The sequence below is a fragment of the Sceloporus occidentalis genome, unplaced genomic scaffold (genome assembly GCF_023333645.1).
Source record: "Sceloporus occidentalis isolate IW3139 unplaced genomic scaffold, rSceOcc1.0.p SCAF_1, whole genome shotgun sequence".
Classification (NCBI taxonomy): domain Eukaryota; kingdom Metazoa; phylum Chordata; class Lepidosauria; order Squamata; family Phrynosomatidae; genus Sceloporus; species Sceloporus occidentalis.
The window spans coordinates 279,986,534-280,010,127 of NW_028316981.1; the positions used below are offsets into that span (position 1 = coordinate 279,986,534).

Consider the following 23,594-nt stretch of genomic DNA (forward strand, 5'->3'; position numbering starts at 1 on the left):
TAGTAGAATTTGATCTTTGCCAGCCAAAAGATCTTCTTTGTAGATGCCAGTCCCAGCTGTTCGCAAAACATCAGGAATAAACTCTTCTAGAACACAGCCTTATAGCCCGAAAAACCCACAAAAACTATGGATGCAGGCCATGAAAGTCTTTGACTTTACATTTGATCTTCCTGTCACTTTGCTGTCACTTTACTCTTACAGGAATGAATGTCTTAAGTTCTGTCCTCATCCTGTCTGAGTAGTTTGTATTATTTATATAATGATCATCTTCTAAGCTTTTTGTATGTCGTATTTTGATTTTATGCATGATTACATTTAGTGAGTGTGGAATCAATTGTCCTATGCTTGTAGGGAGCCCTGCTGTCACAGTGATTAAATGTTGGTGCTGCAGCCATTCACAGCCACAAGGTTGTGAATTCGATCCCAAGGGCTGCAAGGTCCACTCAGCCTTGCATCCTTCCGTAGGTCACTAAATTAGTACCCAGCTTGTTGAGGGCAACTAGCTTACACATTGTAAACCACTTAGGAAATGCTTAGTTCACTGATAAACAGTATAGAAATGTACTTGTTATTGCTATTGCTATTTATTTATCAGTTGAAATTTATATCCAGCCTCATCCCAACGACAGAGACAGGTAGCAATGCAGAAAATTTCATCTGAGAGTGGGAAGAATTCTTATTGGAAGCTCAATGCCTAGCAATTCCAAGAGGGGACTTTTGCTGGAAATACTGTGGACCTGACTGTTTTTTTCCCTCTCTGCTATTAAGTCTTTAAAGTTACAATGGGAGATCAAATCAAAAATTCCTTGTTTGTCATCTTGTGGTGCTTCCATTCCATTATCGTTTGAGAACAAACAGGGTTTTATACTTCCTGAAACAATTACTGTGTTTCCATTCTCAGTAAAGAAATAGTCTAATTTGTGTTTGATGAAGGGGAGGAAGAATATTTTGAATGACAGGCAGCTCTTTTCCTTAACCACAAGAAATGTGCCAGTGTCAGCATTTGCTTTCTTTGTGCCACAGGAATTCACAATTGCTTCAGAAATTAAATGAAAAGAGGTGGGGTGAGAAAGAGAGATTTTCTAAGTGGATCATAATACATCAAATAGAAATTCAGCCAAGGAGGATCTGAAAAGGGGAAGATTTTGTTGTTGCTTTACCAAATAATTTAACCCTGAGATGTGCTGTTTTGTTGTTCATCCTTTCAAATAATTCACTTCTCATTAGTCCTCATTGTTGACATGCCTAACTATTGATCACATACTGATGCTTTCACATCCCATAAAGCTTTTGTGTGGAGCTCATTCCTCAGCAGTGAGGAATGGAGTCTACAAATCATACCTACGCACCCCCACTGCGGAGCAAGAATTTTCAGTACTCTCGCTGGGGCCTAAGCTGTACAGCACAAATAAGGCAGTTTGACACCACTTTAACAGCCATGACTTGATGCTATGAAATTCTGGGATTTATAGTTTTGTGAAATATTTAGCCTTCCCTCTCAGAGAAGTAACTCTGGTGCCGCAACAAACTACAAATCCAAAGATTCCATAGGATGGAGCCATGGCAGTTAAAATGAAATGTCAAACTGCATTATTTAAGGAATGAAGATTAGTCCTGCATTACAGTTCCTAGGATCCTTTGGGTCTATGCAAGTGCTTGCTTTCAGCACAAGTAGGCCAGGAACAGAAGGAGATATGAGCATGCATGCAAATCCCACTGCTGAATCCCAGTGTACCTACATGTTTAGTTGCTGTGGAGATTTAGTGTGAAGCTCTTTAAAAACGTTGACAGAATGCACCTACAAAGCTCTCAGGATCTTTTTCTGTCTCATCAGGGTCCCTGATCTTGGGAACTATTTAAATTCAACGGAAGTTTCTTTTAATGCCAATTTATTTTCAGATTTCTGGGCTAAATGGTCAGAGATCTCCAGGGCAACAAGATGGGCTGTGATGTTGACGATGAGGCTTGCATGGGCTCCCACATACTTTCCCCCACCCCATTTTGCCCTATTCATGTTGCAGGTGAAGATGTATGTTGGATTTAAGACTGATGGAGGGCAAACTGATGTTTGAAGTGTACATATGGTATGAAAGTCAAACTACATGTTTCACTTAACCATTTTAAAAACTATTCTTAAACTGGTCATTTTGATTCTGAATGGGAGAAGAGGGGAAATGAGCCATGCGTCCAGGAGCCAGAACACATTCATTGTTTGGACTGGAGCTACACACCTGTTTTGTTATGAAAATTATTTCAGAATGGAATGATTTGGAGATAGATACAAGCAATCTCCCAGGTAGCTTCACTCACAGTACTTTGCCCAGAGGATCCTTCAGCACCAGGTATTTGGAGCCTGTTTATTTATGGCCAGTGAGGCTCTCTGGAGCAACAGTGACAGTGGCTTTTCTGGAGTAGACTGGGTTATAGCAGAATTTGATCTTCCTGGCACTTTGTCATCACTTTAATATTCCAGGAATGGACATCTTCAATTCTGTCCTCATCCTGAATAGTTTGTATAATTTATGTAATTATTGCCTTCTGAGCTTTTTATATATCATATCTGGACTCTATGCATGATTACATTTAATGGGTATGGAATCAATTGTCCTATGTATGTAAGTGCATAGCCATATTGTGTGTTGTTTGTCTTTTTGGTGACATCAACTGTAAGTCATTTTTGAAGTGTCTATAAATTGCTTTGATTATTGTGCAGTCACATATTTAGGTATACTTTATAATCAATACATATATTTACAGCATATTCCTTGATCTGAAAGTTTCAGTGTTTAGTCTGTCAGAAGGGTGAGTGCTGGGATTTTATTCATGTATTGTTGTTTGTAGTTATGCTTATGATGTGAGTCTTTGACTGTGAAAACACTTTCAGAAAGCAGAGTTTGCAAATTTGATTAGAACAGTGGCCAGTTTGTGTACTGTTCACTACTGGCCATGGAATCAGTGAAATATTAGATGATGGCTTCAAGGATAACTTGCATGCCAGTACAAGCTATGCTCGAGAGTAACAACGTATGAATAATGGTTTGTCTTTTCTTCCAGTCCCACAGACACCAAAATTACAGCCTCAAGATCCAAACTCAGCTACAAGCACATCGATCACAGTGTACTGGACTGTGAATGAAGACGATGTCATTGATTTCTTTCAAGTTTATTGTATGGAGGAATATCCAGGCAGCAAAGAACAAAGCGGTGTGTGAATGATTTGGCCTCTGAGCCAGAGGCAGGGTGATTGAGAGTGCAGGAACAGATGGCAAAGAGTGCCACATGGGTTGCACATTCATAAAATGTTTTTAAATGAAATATAGGAAAATCATACGAAATGAAAGGCAGTGTATTTTCTGATAATAAGACATAACTATATTAAATACGGCAATTATGTAGCAATTCAGATGGGAGGATTTTTTCTTTCATACAAAAAATCCACATAACATTCTGTAATCGATTCCTGTTTGTACTCCAGTTCCTGTAATGATTGGCACAACATTTAATGGCAGCTAGTAATTTCTGCATCAGTGTGGGTGGTGAAACTAGCCTGTAGTCCAAATTTTAAAGGAGCTATTCAGTGCGAGCAGAAAGGGTTCATCTCCATAAACAAGGATTTTTGGAAGTATGGTCTAAAACCCAGAGCAGACCTTCTGTCCCACTGATATTGGGGCCACTAACCACTACTTACATAAATAAATATTTTATTATTTTAGTCAAATGTCTCAGAGTGCATCATGCCCTGCTCATTGTCTTAATCATCCTCCTTAGTTGCCAGAAAGGATTTCAACTTGCAATCTATCTGTGCCTGCATTTCTCATAGGTGCTTTTTAATTACATTTTTCTAGAAACTAACATGACTATGTCACAATCTGGTTTCAAAGAGGACAAAGAAAGTCCTTAGTGTGAAATCCTGTAGAGTCATCTGTAGCCAGTGTAGATAGCACTGAGCTAGAGGGACGCATAGCAGAGCTTGGGAATCTTTCTTTTTAAACTACATCTTCTAGAATCCCACAGCCAAAATGGCCACTGGGTGAAGGAATCTGGAAATTAGAAGCCATAAAATGTATCTTTTCAAAGCTCTGTTCAGTGATCCATGTCAGTATAAGACAGTTCCATATTTCTCTATCTTCACAGTTGTAAGATCTGTTCATTTCCTCTAAATGGCTTGCTGAAAATGAGAAAATGTGTGCAGCCTATAGGGAGGACATTATCATATTAGTGACAGGGTCTGCCCACATAATAAAACCCATCTTCTACTGTTTGACTTCTAAACTTAGTTCCAGCAAATTTGCCTCAGCACAGTAAATGAGATTAGGTGGGGATTGGATAAATGGCAATGTGACCACTTCTTTCATGCTTTCTGAATTATGTACTGGCTGACATAGGCAGCTTCCTAGGGGACAAAGTCCACTCCCATATCCACCACCTCCTTCATATACATTCAAATATTTGGGTCCTGTTGTAAAGATTCCCATTTCCTTTAGTACACAGGCATCTGGAAAACATGTTATGAAAAAAGATTTAACTGGTGTAATAATGACAGAGCTTGGAAATGTTGCTCTTTGGACTACAACTTCCATAATCCTTCAACCAGGCTGGCCACTACTGGGGAATTCTAGGAGTTATAGCCCCCCAAAGTAACTTTTCTAAGCTCTAAATACTTTTCCATGCTCTAGCTCTCCTTACTTCTCCAACTCCCTCCCCCCCAACACTAATTGTGTTTAAATATTTTATATTTTTCAGCTAAGTATTTTAAAACTTTTTTTGGAAAGCTTGTAGAAAGAAATTAGACTGTTGATTTGACCTTTTCTGGCTTGCTGTTTATTGGTTAGAGATGGCACATTATTCAACTGGTTTCCATGATTATTATTGTAAAAGTTGTTATTTTGTTTATCTTTGATTTATATTCTTCCCAAGAGTGCTCAGGGTAACACACAGCAGAAATGCAAAATTTGTCATTCATCCATAATTAAATGACAATAGAACTGAAGTAAAATGTAAAGAAAAAATTGTTTTGAAGCATTTCTCATTATGTCTTTCATGTGTGCCTTGTTTTTGCTTATTCTAGGTTTGGTTGAAGAATATCGTGTTACTGTAAAGGAGAGCAACTGCATTTTGGAAGACTTGGAACCTGGTCACAGCTACAGTGTGTGGGTTATGGCTGTGAACTACACAGGATGTAGCTTTCCTAGTCATAAATCCACTTTTAGAACTGGTAAGCAGCTTGGACTTATGGAAGCATTCCCTCCTCCTCCGCTTTTTACACTGTGGGTGGATGTGCAAAAGAGATGTAATAAAAGGAACGGAGGCAATTAATTCCATTAGCTTATGCATTATGGTTGCATTCATGTTGTCCAAGAACTGGATAGCATTATGAATTGCTTGTAGAGTTGTTTCACATATGCTTGTACATCTAAGGCATTGGGATGTGGAACTTCACTGACAGGTTTTTCCTTTTCTGTAAGAATGGGTGATTTCAAAGTTCTGTATGTCTTTTTCATCTGCCTGTTGCATATGCTCATTTGTATGTGGAAGCCATAATTTCAGCACCTTTCACACCATCTCAAATTATGCACTGCACACACATAGGCCTTTTACAGACTGGCCTGAAATGCTGACATGGGGACAGAGTTGAGGCATAGTGTCTTCACAACGCATGCCTGATTCCACCTCCCAGGGCATCCTAATGCTGCACACCATTCCACATGGTATACAACATCATGGCGCGCCTCCAGCACTGCGTCCAGATGACGCAGCACCAAAGGAGTGCCATATAAAACTGTGCCTCCGCATATATGGTGCCCTCAAAAGGCCAGATTGGGGCTGCAGTATGAGGTTGCTGTGGCCCTGATCTGGCATGAAAAGGCTGGCTGCAGACTACCCCTTCGGGGGGATATGTAAGCTTGTGGTAACAGTATGTGCCCTTGAGCATTTCTGCATATATTGTATGTAGATGGTCTGCATAGTTCCAATATGAGTAAAAACAAAGAGAGGATTTTTACATCTCACTGAGGGGCTTTACAGAAAGTCACAGTCATCAATAATGTGAATAGTCTGTACTTCCTTAGGGGTTCATAGAATTATAGAGTTGGAAGAGACCACAAGGGTTATACAAGTGGTCATGTGGAAGTGTGTACTTTAATGGTCAGGGCTTACCACTGTGAGCCTGCTACTCCCCAACAATTTATTGCTAAGTAGCATTGCCAGTGTTGTAGCGGTTTGAGCATTGTACTACAACTCCGGAGACCAGGGTTCAAATCCCAGCTCAGCTGCAGAATCCCACTGGGTGACCCTGGGCAAGTCACATACTCTCTACCTCAGAGGAAAGCAAGGTTAAACCCCCTCTGAACAAATCTTGCTAAGAATACTCTGTGAAGAGTTCGCCTTAAAGTTGCCACGAGTCAGGAATGACTGGAAGGCACACAACATCAAATTGCAGTTTGTGCAATGATTGTGTATATGTCATCAAGTCCAGTCATCAAATGATATTGCATATATGAACATGAATGTATGAATAGTGCAGTGATTCCAATGCACATTACAGCTGAACAAATGGCAAAGTCATCTGCTGGTCCATTCCACAATTGGTTTGACTTTTACATTTTCATGCTAACCCTGTTAGGCAAGTAGAATATTGAATGAGCTGGTTTTGATGGATTGGAATAAAACACTGGAACAGTGGAGACATATAGCGTCAGTAATAGTGTCAGTGGAGTGGTGAATCTACTCCTGCTTTAGTCCAAACTTTAGAGCTGTCCAAAGTGTAAGAATGGAACATAACAGAAAACAATACAAAGGAATAAAAACAAACAACCTGAGCCCTTTTAAAAAAAGAAACACATCTCAAGTGCATCACAGTAATATTCAAAGTAGATATGAAGAGACACAAACTCTTCTGCAAACACATTTGTTGCACCTGTATGGATTTGCAATTCAGTTCAAATTTATTAACACACCATAAACCTTCCAGAAACAAATATTTGACTCCCTGCAACAAAGGAAGGAAGAATCCAAGACAGTGCACTAACAATACTTCTATTTTTCATTATTAAAAATTAAACAAGGACAAAGGTAAAACCAGTTACCCTTCCCAATTCTGCTTGTGAATCTTTGTAGCTTGGAATACAAATGCCACAGCTAATTCGGTTATATAAGATTATGTCTCCATGTCTTGTCTGGCCATCTGCCATTCTAAAGACCTTCTTTAAGGAAGGGAGCAATGTAAGGACAAATAAGTTTGGTTCTTTTCGGAGCCTAGAAAAGTTACTTTTTGTACTACAGCGGCTAGATTCCCTCAGTCAACATGGTTACTAGAGGCCATAATATGCTACTTGGTATGGCTGGGGGCCTGACTGGCTGGGGGATTATGGGAGTTGTTGTCCAAAAAGCATTTTTTCCAAAGTTTTCTTTTATCCCTACAATAATTACATGAATGCTGGTGAACCTGAAGCCTACAGGCCCATCTGGTCCACTAGAGATTGACAAGTTGACAGATTTTTTAAAAAAAGAGATTCACCTGCTTCTGTTTTGATTGAGAGTTCCTGCATGGCAGGGGTTGGACTGGAAGGCCCTTGAGTCTCTTCCAACTCTGTGATTCTATGTTTTGGTCATGCCCACTTTGTCCCATTTTACCCACCTCATCCTCTCCCATCCTCTCCCAAAATCATTGACTCATAGGATTGTGATCCTATCATGAGATTTTCTTGTTCCGAGGGAGGTTGCTCTTGTCTTCCTCTGAGACTGAGATAGTGTGACTTGCTCAAGGACTCTGGGAGACCAGGATTCAAATTCCCACTCAGCCTTGAAAACCCACTGGGTGACCCTGGCAAATCGCACTCAGTCAACCTCAGGGGAAGGCAAAGGCAAACCTCCTCTGAAAAAATCTTGGCAAGAAAGCCCAGTGATAGGTTTGCCTTAGGGTCACCATAACAGTAAGAAATGACTTGAAGGGACACAAGAAAAAAAAACAAGGGAAAAGAAGAAAAAACATTGGTTTCTAACTAAAAGGCTATTGATAAGGATGTCTGGATGCCCTGTACAATTGTTGTAATGGCCCATGCCAGTGCACACTAAAAGGTCTGGAAGCAGCATTATCTCAGGCTAGTGCTGCACAGTCATTATCTTGTTATTATCACATAGATATTTTCATTCATTCCAGCATGTACATACTAAAGACATTAGCATTTTCTTTTATCATTTTCTTCGTGGTGTAGCTAATGTGCCATTGTATTTGCAGCTCCCCCAACACCAGTCTTAAAGGCAGAGGAATGCACTGTCTGTTGGGATACAGCCATCATTCGATGGAGAAGCAGCAATCCAGAAGCAACTGATTCTTTCACTCTGGAGTATTGTAGGCAGTATTCCCCTGAAGGAGAAGGTCTCAGGTCAGTTCCCTATGTGTTGGTACACAGATCAGCTGGAATGAAAGCTAAAATGAGTTTTCCTGAGTTGGAATTATTTCGAGGAAAGATTATTCTGTTTGTCTTGATCTTCCTAAGGAAGAAATCAGCTTTGCCATAGTGATTAACATTTGTGCCAGATGTTAATCTCTGAGACTATACTTGGTGGGGGGAGGGCAGAAATATCTTTAATTTGTTCTAGTAAATACACATGCACACCCTAAGTTGAGGTGAAACCCCCAAGCCTTACTTGCATGCCTTCCAAACCATCCAGAGCTGGATTAAATGTATGGGGCCTTAGACTAATCATTCCACATCAATGTCCTATGAACTCAGTCTTCTCTCTAGCTTCATTTGTACACAACATTGGCAAGCTTAAATGCAGCAGTTCTGCTCTCTGCTGCCTGTCCTGGTGTATATTCCAAGTGTGCACCTAGACCAGAGATGCCTAAGTTCAGACCATTGAACAATATTTTCATCCCGATGTAATTTTCAGAACTGGTGTTATGATACACTGCACTCAAGCTGTTTGGTGAAAATGCAGGGCATAAATGTAATAAATGCACCTCAGTTTTATGATAGACAGATACCTATTTATTTATGCATTTTTGTAATTTATAAGCAGCTTTTACATCAATTATTTTCAGCACCTCCTCCCCCTCCTTCTTCTTGTTAGGTGCCCCCCAGTTGAAGGGGGGGGAACAGTCAGAGGAAGTTTGTTGTTACATTCCTCTTAGGCTAAGTGTCTAAATCACCCAGTGGATTTCCATGGCTGAGTGTATATTTGAATCCTGCTCTCCCAGAGTCCTAGACCAACAGTCAAATTACTATACTACACTGGTTTTCAGTGGAACCAATGTTGTTGCTGTTTTATGGATTTTAGATGTTGTTGTGCTTTGCTGTATGGGCAACACTGCTATCCCTGGATATGTTTTATTAGTAAAACAGTAACCGGAATATATAGATCAGGGAATGGTTATATAAAAAGAAAAGTAATCAACAAAGACCCACTAGATAGTATGTGTCAGTGGATTTCTATTCTCAGATGGAAGGCCATTCCACAAGATAAAAGCTAACATACTTGAAGATACATTCAAGCATATCTCTAGACCATATGGAACCATGTGGCATGCCTCTTCAGACATACTCAGCTATTGGAGAGGTTGACAAGGGAGAAACTGTGCCTTTAGGTATCCTAGGAGCCAAGGTCTCCTCCAGCACAGGATGCAGTTGCCTAACTTGTGATGAAGAAGGCTCTACTACAGGGGTGGGAAACATATTGCCTAGATGATGCTAAATTGCAAGTCCCAGCAGCCATAGTAAGGATAGCCATTGGTGATGGATGCTGAGAGATGCAGATGAACAAAATAGAATAACAGAATCACAGAGTTGGAAGAGACCGCAAGGGCCATCAAGTTCAATCCCCTGCCATGCAGGAATACATAATCAAAGTACCCCTGACAGGTGGCCACCCAGCCTCTGTTTAAAGACGTGCAAAGAAGGAGACTCTGCCACATTTCAAGGCAGCATATTTCACTATCGAACAGCTGTCAGAAAGTTCTTCCTAATATTTATGTGGAACCTCTTTTACTGTATCTTGCATCCATTGCTCCGGGTCCTGTTCTATGGAGCAGCAGAAAACAAGTTTGCTCCATCATTGGTATGACATCTCTTCAAATATTTAAACAGGGCTATCACATCACCTCTTAACCTTCTCTTCTCTAGGCTAAACACGTTCAGCTCCCTCAGTAACTCCTCATAGGGCATGGTTTCCAGAACTTTCACCATTTTGGTCGCCCTCCTCTGGTTGCACTACAACTTAACATCCGTTTTGAATTGTGATGTCCAGAACTGGATGTTGTATTCCAGGTGAACCCCGATCAAAGCAGAATAGATAGTACTATTACTTCCCTTGATCTAGACATTATATGTCTGTTGATGCAGCCTAGAATCCCATTGGCTTTTTAAACTTCTGCATCACACTCTTGAATCATGTTCAATTTGTGGTCTACTAGGACTCCTAAATCTGTTTCACGTGTACTGTTGTTAATTCAGGTGTCACCCAGTTTATATCTGTGCATTTCATTTTTTGTATCTAAACATAATAGTATCATACCTTTCTCCCTGCTGAAATTCATTTTGTTAGTTTTGGCCCAGCTTTCTATTCTATTAAGATTGTTTTGAATTTTGATCCTCTTCTCTGGGTATCAGCTACTCCTCCTAGTTTGGTGTCATCTGCAGATTTGATAAGCATGCCCTCTATTCTTCATCCAAATAACTGATAAATATATTGAATAGCCTGGTCCCAGGTCAGAACCCTTTGGCACGTGACTGGTCACTTTTCTTTAGGAAGAAGATGAGCCGTTTGTGAGCACAATTTGGATTTGGCCAATCAAGCAATTATAAATCCACCTAACAGTCACATTGTCTAGCCCACATTTTAATAGCTTGTTTGCCAGAATATCATGGGGGACCTTGTTCAGGGCCTTACTGAAATCAATATATGCTACATCCACAGCATTCCCTTTATCTACCAAGTTGGTAATTGTATCAACAAATAAGATAAGATTAGTCTGGCTTGACTTGTTTTGGGGAAACTCATGTTGACTTTTTGTGATTATGGCATTCCTTTCTTAATTCTTACAGACTCTTTGTTTAATGATTTGTTCTAGAATCTCTCCTAGTATAGATGGCAGGCTAACCAGATGATAATTCTTTGGGTCTGCTTTTTTCCCCTTTTTGAGGATGGGGACAACATTTGCCCTCATCCTGTATGCTGGGATATCTCCTGTTCTCCAGGAATTCTCAAAGATATTAACAGTGGCTCTGAGATTACTTTTGCCAGTTCTTTTAACACCCTTGGATGTACAGGTGGATGTTTATATCTGTGGGGGATCCATTCCGGATCCCTCTGCCCATTGATACAAAAAAAAAAAAAAAATGGGACCTCAAGTCCTGTTGTCCCTAGTGGCAGCACGCAGCCATGTGCACACACTGCCATTGGGAACAATGGGCTGGCCATCTGTAAATGATCAAATCTGTGGATAGCAAGCCTGTGGATCACAAGGTCCCACTGTAGTCCATCTGGCCTTGGAGACTTGAATTTATTTAGATTAACCAGATATCCCTGTACTAATCTGGAGGAGCACAAGATACCCACTCCTGACTGAGATATGTGTCAGCTAATATGCCAGCTGCACTCCTTCCTGGAGCTGGGAGACCTTGAAACAGTAATACATGCACTGGTAACTTCTCGGCTTGACTTCTGTGACACGCTCTACATGGGGCTACACTTGTGCCAAGTTTGGAAACTTCAAGTGGTACAAAATATGGTAGCCAGGTTGGTGGCGGGTACATCCAGAATTGCCCACAATACACCCATTTTGAAATCTCTCCACTGGCTGCCTATTAGTTTCTGGGCAAGGTACAAGGTGTTGGTTATAACCTTTAAAGCTCTACATGGCTTGGGTCCAGATTACTTGCGGGAGCACCTTCTTCCACCTAATCCACCTTGCACACTTCAGTCCTCTGGGAAGAACCTGCTACAGCTTAAGAAGACTAGATTGTCTGTGGTGACCCAGAGGACCTTCTTATCTGCTGCTCCCAGGCTCTGGAATGACCTGCCGGATGAGATCCGTCATATTACCACATTGGAAGCCTTTAAAAAGGCTATTAAGATGGATCTCTTCCAGCAGGCCTTTCCAGATCAGACTTGCTAGACTAGCCCCCCTCCCCTTAACTGATATCGTCGGCCCCATCCCGTTCCATCCCCCAGATAAAGACACTTTTTCGCCCAAATCTACCCACAATTTTAGTGAATTCACATTGGAATGTTTTACTCTTTCTTGTTGTTTAATCTCTTTTTAAGGGTTTTTTATGCTTGGGGGTGGATGGAATATGGGATTGTTCTTTTTAACTGTAATTTTTTAACTGTACGGTGTTTTATTCTTTTACTGTTGTAATCCACTTTGATTCCTCTGTGAAAAAGCAGATTATTATTATTAATATTATAATTAGCACCACTGTTTTGGGGGAAGGATGGTGATGCTCTTCCCTGTATAGGTTTCCTAGGAGGAAAAGTGGACAAGGCGGGTAGTTTCTATTTTGCAAAAAACTACTCTGGTATTTTGTGGAGCCAGCAAGGTGGAGTGGTTTGAGTGTTGAACTCTGGAGGCAAGGATTCGAATCCCCACTCAGCCATGGAAACCCACTGGGTAACATTAGACAGGTCACACTCAGCCTCAGAGGAAAGCAAAGGTGTTCCTCTTTGAGCAAATCTTGCCAAGAAACCCTCGTAATAGGTTCATGTTATGTGTGGGGTGGGTGGGTAGGTGGGTGGGTGCCTTCAAGTCATCTGCTGACTTATGGTAACCCCATGACTTATGGTTTTCTTAAGTGTTAGGGTTTGATAAACCCCTCTCTCTCTCTCTCGCTGCTCTTCCTTTGGCTGGGTTGCCCCCCTCTTCTACTCTTTACTTTCTCTCCCCACCTTCCCCTTTCTGAGTTTTGGCACGATGACAGTGCACCTGCAGAGTCAAGGCCAAGCTGACCCAGACAGGGAGGGAGATAAATCAGTCTTCGGTGATAAGACATAGAGTTTCATCCTCATTAAATGTTAAGAACACACTTTTTTTAATTTGGGTTATTGAAAGTTCAGGAGGAGGGTGCCCGAAGTTTAAGCACTGTCTTCTGTATAAAAGGCTGCTCTATACTTTGTCCGGGGACACAGTTTGGTAGAAATGATTCCCCTGTGTTCATTTGCATGCAAAATAAAAAGCCATCTTGGATCATGGACTTAGTTTGTTTGTTTCTCCTGATTGGTACCTTTACATAAGCAAGGCATACTCAAAGGTGGTTTTGCCAATTTCTTCCTGCAATATATAGCCTACAGTACTTGGCATTAATTGGCAGTCTCCCAAACCAAGTACTAACCAGGGCTGACCCTATTTAGCTTCTAAGATCAGATGAGATCTGGTGCCTTTAGGGCATTGATGGTGAACCTTTTATAGGCTGAGTGCCCGAACTGCAACCCAGACCCCATTTATTTATTGCAAAGTGCCACGTCCCTCTGGCTTTCTAGTAAGAGACTCTGGCAAACTCTGTGCTAGGGTGACAGCATGTGTGCCCACAGAGAGGGCTCTGAGTGACACCTATGGCACGCGTGCCATAGGTTTGCCATCACTGTTTTAGGGTATTAGGCCCTAGGGTTGCCTTAAAGTCACCATAAATCAGAAACAATTTGAAAGATATGACAAAAACAACTCTGTAGTTTGCTCAGCTTTATGGTTTATTTGGACCTGAGTACAACTTGCTTCTCCTGTTTCTCTAATGTATTTTTGGTTTCTTTGTGTTTTCTTTTGTTGGCAAATGCATGTTGTTAAAGGGACAAAGGGTAATGCATATTGGCATCCCTCCCAGCCTTTCTACCACTCTTGGAAGAGGAAAAATGTGGTAGCTAAAAGACTGAGCTAATTCATTAGCTGCAGGCCAGGAGAGAACAATGCTGTGGTTCAAAAGCCCTTTTCTGAAACTACACTGATGGCTGTATATTTAATCTTGCAAACACTTCAGTTTTTAAAAGCATTTTTGCAATTGGTTTGTAAGATGAAAAAGTTCTACTTCTGCTTCTATGGAGAACTGCCATGCAAAGACACTAATGGCAGGCTTCCCCAATTGTATGCCTCAGATGTATTCAGATGTATTGGACTACATCTCCCATTATGCTCAGCTATATGGGGATGATGGTTGTTGCAGACTGATATGCTTTGGGGGCACCTGTTTGGGGAAGGCTGAAACAATATTTTCCCTGACAGATGAATTGCTAATGTGACTAATTTATTTCAGGCAAGCTGCTGAGTGACTCATGCAGTTGGTTCCCCATGTGTTTGCAGAATCTGCAAAAACGAAAATAAATGATGCCTGCCTTTTGATCCTATGAATCCACCTTAAAAGAAAGAGAGAGTCTTTCATCTTTTTTTTACTGATATAAGGAAAAGGTGCATGCATGATTCTAATCCCCCAGTCCTAGACCTTATTCAGTGCTACGTTTCTGTCTCCCTCCTTTCAGCTCCACATCTTTTAAAATTCATTTCTATTGGAGAAAGGTAATACTGAACAGGGAAGGAGCTCTTAGCTGAGCTGTGGCTGGAAATAAGAGCTGTTTTTGTATTCAATTGTGGGAAAAGGCTCTCTAGTACTAAGTAGAAAAAACAGATTGGAGAACCTGGGAAATGTGTGCATATTTTTATGACATTCTTGGCTTCTAGAAAACCAACTATAAATGACTAGTGTAAACATAATAACAATGCTTTAAAGCATTTGCAAATTTAGATATTTTTTTTAAGAAAGTGGAAAAACTGCAAATAAAAAACACTTTTTTAAAAACCTGAGAGAACATCTCTCTATGAATCTCTAGGTCCTCCAGGGCAATTCTGTGGCCAAGATCTGCTATAGGCTGACCATGAAATTGCGTTGGAGGACCTATAAATGCCTAGAGAAGTGTTCTCTCTAGGAATCTCTAGGTCCTCCAGCATGACTTCTGGCAGAGGTTGACTCTTAATGGAGCCACCCTGGAGAACCTAGAGATTCATAGAGAAAGCATATTAATAAAATCAGTGAATAACAAATCCACAAAAATCAAAGCCGCAAACGTGGAGAATCAACTATAGATTCCTCATTCTTGCATCATATTTCTAGGGGACATTCAGCCTCACACAAATGGTTAATAACCTCCAAATTGAGTCCTGACTGTGGGATATGCTATCACAAACCTCACAGAAATGGTTCCTAACTTCCAAACTGAAGTTCTAACAGACTGCAGAACTTCAAAACTGCAGGCTGGATGCATTTTCCTTCTTTTCATCCAAACTTGAGTGGGTAGCTCCATCTCTAAACAATATGTTTAGCAAGTTTTTTTTTTTAGTTCTACTGGCTAAATCAGTTTGGCACTCCATGTATTACTACAATCAATGCCTTCCTCGAAGAGGACCAGTCCTCCCTTCAGCCACCATCTGGAAGGGGAGAGAGAGGCAGGCGAGCTCCAACTGCCTTCCTCAAGGAAGACCAGCCCTCCCTTCAGCCACCATCTTGAAGAGGAGAGAGGCAGGCGAGCTCCAACAGGCCTGCCTGGAAGAAGCAGAGGCCTCCCTCCGGTCCATCTGCCTTGGTCCAGGCCTCAGAGGGAGAGAAGAATGCTGGACCTGATCCCCTCCCCCCTCACCATTCCCTTCTCCTTTTGTGTCGTGTCTTTTAGATTGTAAGCCTGCGAGCAGGGAACTGTCTGGTTAAAATAATAATAATAATAATAATAATAATAATAATAATAATAATAAATGTAAGCCGCCCTGAGAGCCATTAGGGCTGAAGAGCGGGATATAAATACCTAAATAATAAATAAATAAATAAATAAATAAATAAATAAATAATGAGAGAAGAGTCTTTAAAAGCCATTTCATCCAAATCCCATCTTAGTATGTTAGAGAGGAGAAGAGAGGGTTATTGATAAATTATAATCAAAGGCAAGAATTCCTGTGTCACTGAAAAACTTAAATTAAGAGAATGTGTCTGAGACATTCCTGTTTAGGAGGAGAGAACCGTTTTTTAAAACATCATGTCCCTTTTGTTGCTTTCATTCATATGCGCTCTGCATTCTATCAAAAGCACTTGTAACAAGCAAGAGTGTAAAATCTAAAGGAAACGTATTGAAACACAGCCAGGATCTGCCACGTTTTTCTAGTACAATGGAGCTGTTCTGTTTCCAGCAGTATTGGAAGCGTGTCACTGTATTTTATAGAGTCCACTATGTAGATCATCCATAACACTCAGCATATTTTTTTAAAGATTGATTTTCCTCCTCTTTCTTCTAAGATGGGAATGACATGGTTCAACAGTTTGTGATAGTTTAAGAAATATTACACACCCAAGCAGATCAGAGGGAGAGAGGAATGAATCAACCATTTGTGCTCTTTGCCATGATCAATATTTTAGCACCACATGATCGAAACTCTTTTCTTACTGTTGTTATAGCTACCCTAGCTAAAAAGCCCAGCAAATGTGAAGACTAGAGGAATGAGAAGAGGGGGAGGTGTTAGGTTATTTTTCCATCCGCATCCTCCTTATGTAGACTATTTCTGCTCCCTAACATTCTGGCAATTAAGGATGTTGCCATGCCATTAACAGAGTGAAAGAGAAATCATGCCTTTTAATTTTAAGGAGACAGTCTTATCTGTCCATTGTGCAAAAAACAATGGGGCCTCCCCGAAGTTACCTTTTCACAGTTATGGTACTATAATCCTACTTTAATTGCCATAGATTAATCCTATAGAATGATGGGGTTTGTAGTTTGGTGAGTCACTAGGGGTCACTGGCAGAGAATTTTAAATGCCCTATCCCAAACTGCAAATCCCAGGCTCCATAGGATGTTGCCATACAATATAGTATGACAAGAGTACTGCCATATCACACTAGCTACAGATTCTGAATGCTGTTCAAGAGCAGCCCCATGGAGACCATATAATGTACCGTAACTGGGAACTTTGGTCAGACCCATACTTTCCACCAAAACGTACAGATGGAATATCAGCCAAACCTGAGCTTCATGGCTCAGTTTGCCATCTGGTCATCAGGAGCAATCCAGGATTGGGTGCTAGTTTTACTTTGTTTTTATGATGACCAGTATTGTTTCTATACCTTGCTACTGTTTTTATCCTGGGTTTATTATATTCCATTTAATTATCATTGCTTATTATTATTTTGCATTTTATGTTTTCATTTACCTGTCCATGGCCTAGAAAACTTTGGTTACTGGGTAGTCTCAAAGTGTAAGAAATACAAACAATGATAGTACTGTAACAACAGCAGCAGCAGGATGGGATGGGATGTTTTGGGGTCTTTTCCTGTTCCTCTATGACTACAAACTATAGAGGCTTGGGTTGTCAACACTCAGGACACTGGATGAGGTCTTTGGGAATTGTTATGCTTCCCTGGGTATCTGGGAGGAAAGACTTTGGAGAGTTTACTCTACCAGCTTCTATACACCAACCTTAATTTAAACATACTTCTTTGTACCTTAGTTTGGAGTGGCTTCATTTCACTTATAGTACTAGAAGCCATCAGAATGATTTATTTGTTGTTATTGTTTGCTGCCAAGTCAGTTTTGACTTATGGTGACCCTCTGAATGAGAGACCCCCAAGAGATCTTGTCATCAACAACCCTGCTCAGGTCTTGCACATTCAGAGTTGAGGTTTCCCTGCTTGAATCTATCCATGGCGAGGTCTTCCTCTTATACTATTGCCTTCCACTTTGCCAAGCGTTATTCTCTTTTTCAGTCAGCCATGTTGTCTCATCATATATCCAAAGTATGTAATTTTGGCTTCCATCAAGAGTTTGATTTGCTCTTGGACTCATTTATAGACAGAATGAATTATAGATATTCTAATCAATCAATTTAATTGATTAATTATAGGTAACTAGGTAGCCACTAATTAGATATGTAGTTTTGTATTGTGCTCTCCTGAGATCTTTATTCACTATGTGACTATATGGGCTTTCCCCCCATCATTGAGTATTTTTTTATTTTTTTAAATAAATCTTTATTAAATTATTATAACATATATACAATGTTGCATATGTCCCATTCCCTACTCCCCCCCCCCCACATGGCTTGAAAGAGTTTAGGATCAATATACTGTTTACAATTAATACCTAACATTCAATATGTGGGATTTAATTACATTATTGACTTCATTGTACTCCGTATTGCCTTTAACTTTCTCCAGCAGGATTTCCCAACCCAAATTCCAAGCTTCTACTTTCCTTTCTCCAATATATTTTAATCTTCTATCTCTAATAATATCAAATAACAGGTTATCTGCCAAATACTTATCAACCTTGGTGAAGTTCCAATTTTTACTTTCTTTCCATCCTGATCCTATCACAGCCTGTGTTGTTTTTAATATATTTTTATTGCTTTCTCTTCATTGTTCTTCAGTCCCTTATTCTTCAAATTTAAACTTAGACAATTCTCTTTGCTCAAATGAACATCCTTGCCTATAATGTTATTACTCTCTCTTATCACTTCACCCCAAAACTTCTGAACACACGGACAGTCCCCCCACATATGCATGTAAAAACCCTTGGACCCACCGCAGTGCCATCATTTAGCTGATAGATTTTTATTGAAAAGTGCTAATTGAGAAGAGGTCCTGTACCATCGCCCTATTAATTTCATCTGTTGCTCTTTTATTCTAGTGTGCTTGTTTCTCTTAACCTCATGTACCCACAATTGTATATCTCCATCATTGAGTAAATGACAATCAGTCATCACATATCTGTGATGCCCTTGCTAACGAGTATAGGTAGATTTCCTCCACTGCTACATCCCATCCAAAAGAAAGGAAGGTTTTCAGTGACATAGTATATAAGTTACTTCTACTGTGTAGGAGCTACTTCCCTAAAGTTATTATTCCTATAAAGCACTTATACCCCACCTGTTCCCTTTAGGAGAAATAAGGCATCCAGGGTGGTTATAATGATCTGTCCATGTAGAATTGAATGCAGACAGTTTTGCTGTAAGTTGCTTTGATGTGAAAGAGTAGGCAGCATTGTGCTGTTTCTGTTCATAATGAGTACCAATGTGTTTTCCAGCCCTCACTGCATGTGCTGGCACTGCCTTTGAGATCTGGAGGAACCAGAATTTGTTATGGGAAAATATTGTGTATGTGTGAATGATGTGTGGGAGGGCACTGATATCAGAGAACTAGACCCTAGACACACATACTGCTCTAGTCCTTATTAAGGCTGCAGTGAGTATTTCTGCAGTTTGGATAGGTGCCTCAGAATTTGTATTTGTTCTGTGCCATCATGCTGACTCCAACTTAGGAGGAGTCTGTCATAGGGGTTTCCTTGGCAAGATTTATTTAGAGGAGGTTTGCCATAAACTTCCTCTTAGGGGCAGTACAGATGGGTGGGAAAACGCTGCCCCTTTTTGCTGCGTAGCGTTGCCACGGCAACCAAACGATGAGGCACCACTGTGCAGCAAAAAAGGAACTACCTAGAGCAGCTCCTTTTTGCAACGTTGTAAGAGCTGCATCTCAGCCCTTACGACACCACTTCCTGGAAGAGACGAGTGGGTGCTAAGACGCCCACACATCATCAACATGCCCCCCTTGTGGGCGGTGCCATGCAATAGTGGCACCACCCACACATAGGAGGGCTCAGGAATGTGTGGTTGGTATGCACTCTCGAGCCCTACTATCACCGCCAGGACACCGCCTCCTGGCGGTGTGTACTGAGCCAATGGCTAAGAAAGTGTGACTTGCCCAAGTTCACCCAATGGGTTTCCATGAGCTGAGTGAGTGTCTCCCAGAGTCCAACTCTCAAACTGCTACATCACACTGGCTCTCAACAGATAAATAAATGATAACGCTAAATTTGCCAAAACGTTTGAATTATTTCAGTCTTGTTTGCTACTAATTTGTTTCCCTGGTTGCTGCTATTGTCATCATTGCCATTTTTCTGCCCTTGCTGTCCTTGGCCCCATTTGCCTGCTCTGCTGTTTACTACAATTGGCTGCAGTGATTTTATTTACGGACTTCTGTAATATCCTTATGGCAGACATAGTGTTATGATGACTTTGAGAAAAGACTTGGGTCACCTCAAACAGAATAAATGGCAGTTGGGGGAGGGAGATTAGGATGAAGACAGTGAGGATCAGGAAGAATAAACAAAATAATACAGACAGCATGACTATGGGAATATGAATGCATTCAAAATCAGTGAATTGCAAAGGGGGAGATGGGCAGTTTTCCAACCCTGGCCAAACTCTTGTGCATCTTAGATAAAGTCTGAGGCAGAAGAGAGTGAATCCTATTTTCTTTCTTGGCCAAACCCTCCTCTAGTTCTCTCTCCCAACATGGTCATCTTTCCCTTCCAAGTGGGGTGTCAAGAGAAGCATTGGGAGTACTTTGAAGAAAGTTGAGGAAGGAAGATTTCCCCTTTTTCCTCTCCTTCTCCTGGAAGAGGTGATTAGCAGCTCTTGAAAAACAAAGAATGTTGGCTGGTGAGAAATAAAGTTCTTCATTAAAGTTCTTCATTATGAACAGAGGTTGTAGCAGCAGGGTTGAGCATCCTGAACCCTTTGTGGCCTGGTGAAATTATTCAGGTTCTCTTGAGTTTCCCTTATTTTCAAGAGAGGGAAGAAAAGAACTCTTATAAATTTTAGATTAAAAGCTAGAGAGCCTGATGAGTATCTTCCATTTCTAAAACAAAGGCATGGTACAGATGGCCACTAAGTGCCGTCCTGGCGGCGATACTAGGGTTAGGGACCATGCACCAACCGCACGGTCCCTAACCCTAGCATAGGACTGCGCCGGCCTCATGGCGGCCTCCCGTCCACATGGGGACCGTCATGACACTGGCAGCGCCATGCAGCGACTGTACATCATGTACAGGAAATGGCATCATAATGGTGCCACTTCCTGGTTGCGGCACCACAAAGAAGGAGCTGCTCTAGACAGCTCCTTTTGGGCACATGCATTGTTCCCGCAGCAACCAAATGGCCGCAGAAACAATGCTGAGGAGAAAGGGGCCAGGCAGATCCCCTGCGAAAACGGAGGACTGACTGTATTTCTCTTTACAACCCTCCTCTGTAGTTTTGTTTTCTTTTGTTTGTTTGTTTGTTTGTTTGTTGAAAGATGTGTTCTGAAGTCTGAGATGGAATGTCCAGGAAGATTGAAATGTGGTGAGAACAGGGCTCATGTGATAAACTCCTTGGTCTCCTATGGTCCCATCTAGAATGATGCCCTTGGTAGTTTGTAGTCCATCCTTTTGTGTCATGTTGGTATAGGGATTTCACATCCATAGTGGCTAAGATGATGTTCCCTTGGAGGTTGTGGACAGACGATAATTTCTACAAGTCACTAGTGTCCTTCACATAGCTGGGAGTGTTGTGACATATAGTTTAAGGATATTGTCCATACATCCAGAAGTACGAACAGTGAGTGTTCCAATGCAGTTTTGCTTAGTTTTTCTGGTGTATCCTGGGCTTTGAGAGTTTTTCAAAAGTTAGCATGAAAACTTCTCTGAAATGTGTGCACATTTGTATTAATACATGCATTCTATGCAATTTTCCCTGATTTATTTTGCCTACTATATTCATATATTGATATACCAGGAACATTAAAAAACATACATTTTTGTTACAGATAAGCACAAATGTCCTTGAAATTCATGTATCTTATCTGCACTTTTTGACTGGAGACCTCCAGTCAAACCCTTGGGGAAATACAAACTTAAGTCAGGTTCAATAACTCTTGTTCAATTTGTGCCTTTCTTCAAAAGTACAAAATTCACCAAGTTTGCATTAGATTGTGAATCAAACAAATTTCTCCCTCTAGTTTTTTGTCAGTGATGTGAGGTCACATTGTATATTGACATGCTGCTAGTGCCTCTCTTAAGCTGGGTTACATCTGATTATGCAGTTATTGTACTGATGCTAGGATAAGAGTGATTGAAACTATAAAGAAGTTCAGCTCAGTTCAGATTATAGGAGAATCTGAGAGTCTTTGAAATCCACTCTGGCTAAAAATGCTTGGCTTTGAAGCTAGAATATGTTTCAACCTTTTTCATTTCTTTTCTTGAATGACAAGAGGACATAATAAAAGACATATTATGAATAAATGAGACATCTATTTATGTAGCAGACAATCCTCCAAAGCTCTGTGATGCAGAACTATGTTGACATTAACTTGTGATTGTTCAGCACAAGGAATGCAAAAGAAGTAAGAGATTTTGAACAAGGTGTAATTCTTTTTTTTAAAAAAAATGGAAAAGCATAACAGGTCCTCATTCTCCAGTTTCTAGTGCTACCTGGTGGAACACTGCTGAAAGAACAGCTTCTAAGGCTTGAGCAAGGCAATGTTATTTTTAAGTGTACTGAGGTGACATGAATGAACTTTGGTTAGGCTTGTTGTGGACACACATTTCTTTTTTTCTTGATATTTCCCTGAGATCAAGTGGGTTTATAGGCTTTTGAAGCATTACAAAACAGAGCTCAAAGCAAAAGTTTGCATACATCATGGGAAGCCATCCCTATTTCAAACTGCCAGCAACTATATGGAATAATCATTTTATCATCAATCTCTTCATGATGTTTGATGAAATTAGTGCCAGTCTCTCATAATGCAAGGTCATAATGGCTGAAGGGAAAGATTAAGTAGACCACAGTCCACTCCACTGCAGTGCCTGTGGTTCCATGTACATTGGATGATCAAAGTTCCAGATCATTGACAGCTTAACTAGTATGGATGTAAATGCAAAGTCTCCCTCCATACAGGAAAGAGCTGCACAGATTGTATGACATTGGTGTGGGACTAGTTGGTGCACCCATGCTCCTCCACTGGTGCAGTACATCAGTCCCACTTCCTATAATGGTACAGAGATAAACAAGGAATTTGTGTATCATATATGGTGGTCTTGCATAGGGTTCTCATAGCATCTTTGAGGCTGTGTGGACTGTACCTGTCAACTGTACACAACAGTGTACAAGAGCTTAAGAGCAAAATCCAAACCCTTTTGAGCTACAATATAAGTAGTGAAGGTCATGCCTGTACAATACTGTATTTGCAAGACTGGAGAGAGATGCAGCTGGAGAAAGATGCGATAAACAAGGAATGTGTGTATCACACATGGTAGTCTTCCACAGAGATCTCATTGCTCCCTTTGAGATTAACTGAATGAAAAATGCCGTAGCATAAGATTTCATAAACTTGGTCTACTGCCTCAGATGCATGGAGACCAGTGGTAAGGGCTTGTAAGGGCAAAAGTGTTGTGAATCACTTCCGTCATAACATAACAAATCATACCCCTAATTAATCTCCAGGACCACTGTTGATATTTAATATGACTCAGAAACAGCTTATCTATTAGGACATTTCTTTCATCTTGTCAGCAGCAAATGAGAAATAGCAAGGACTGGGAAATGATATCCTCTACAGTGATGACTAGTGGTTTCCATGTGAGTGGAGCACTGAATCTGCTGCAGGTTTTCTATCAAACGTTAAAGCAGTGATACAAGATTCTGAATCTTATCCTCAAAATAGTTTCCATACCTTGGACAGCTGCTTTAAACTTAAGAGTAAAAGTCACCACTCTACTCCCATGGGCAATTAGCTGCCACTGTAACCAGTTCATTTAGG

General features: G+C 40.7%; 1 protein-coding gene across 2 annotated transcripts in view; it reads left to right on the top strand.

Moving 5' to 3' along the window:
• CMYA5 (cardiomyopathy associated 5) overlaps positions 1-23,594 on the top strand; it is a 94,532-nt gene that overhangs the window by 52,093 nt on the left and 18,845 nt on the right. For both annotated transcript variants that reach the window (XM_089494774.1, XM_089494778.1), the window contains exons 7-9: positions 3,055-3,204; positions 5,069-5,215; positions 8,237-8,384. In XM_089494774.1, the coding sequence (XP_089350900.1) occupies positions 3,055-3,204; positions 5,069-5,215; positions 8,237-8,384 (445 nt within the window). The remainder of the gene's footprint in view (positions 1-3,054; positions 3,205-5,068; positions 5,216-8,236; positions 8,385-23,594) is intronic.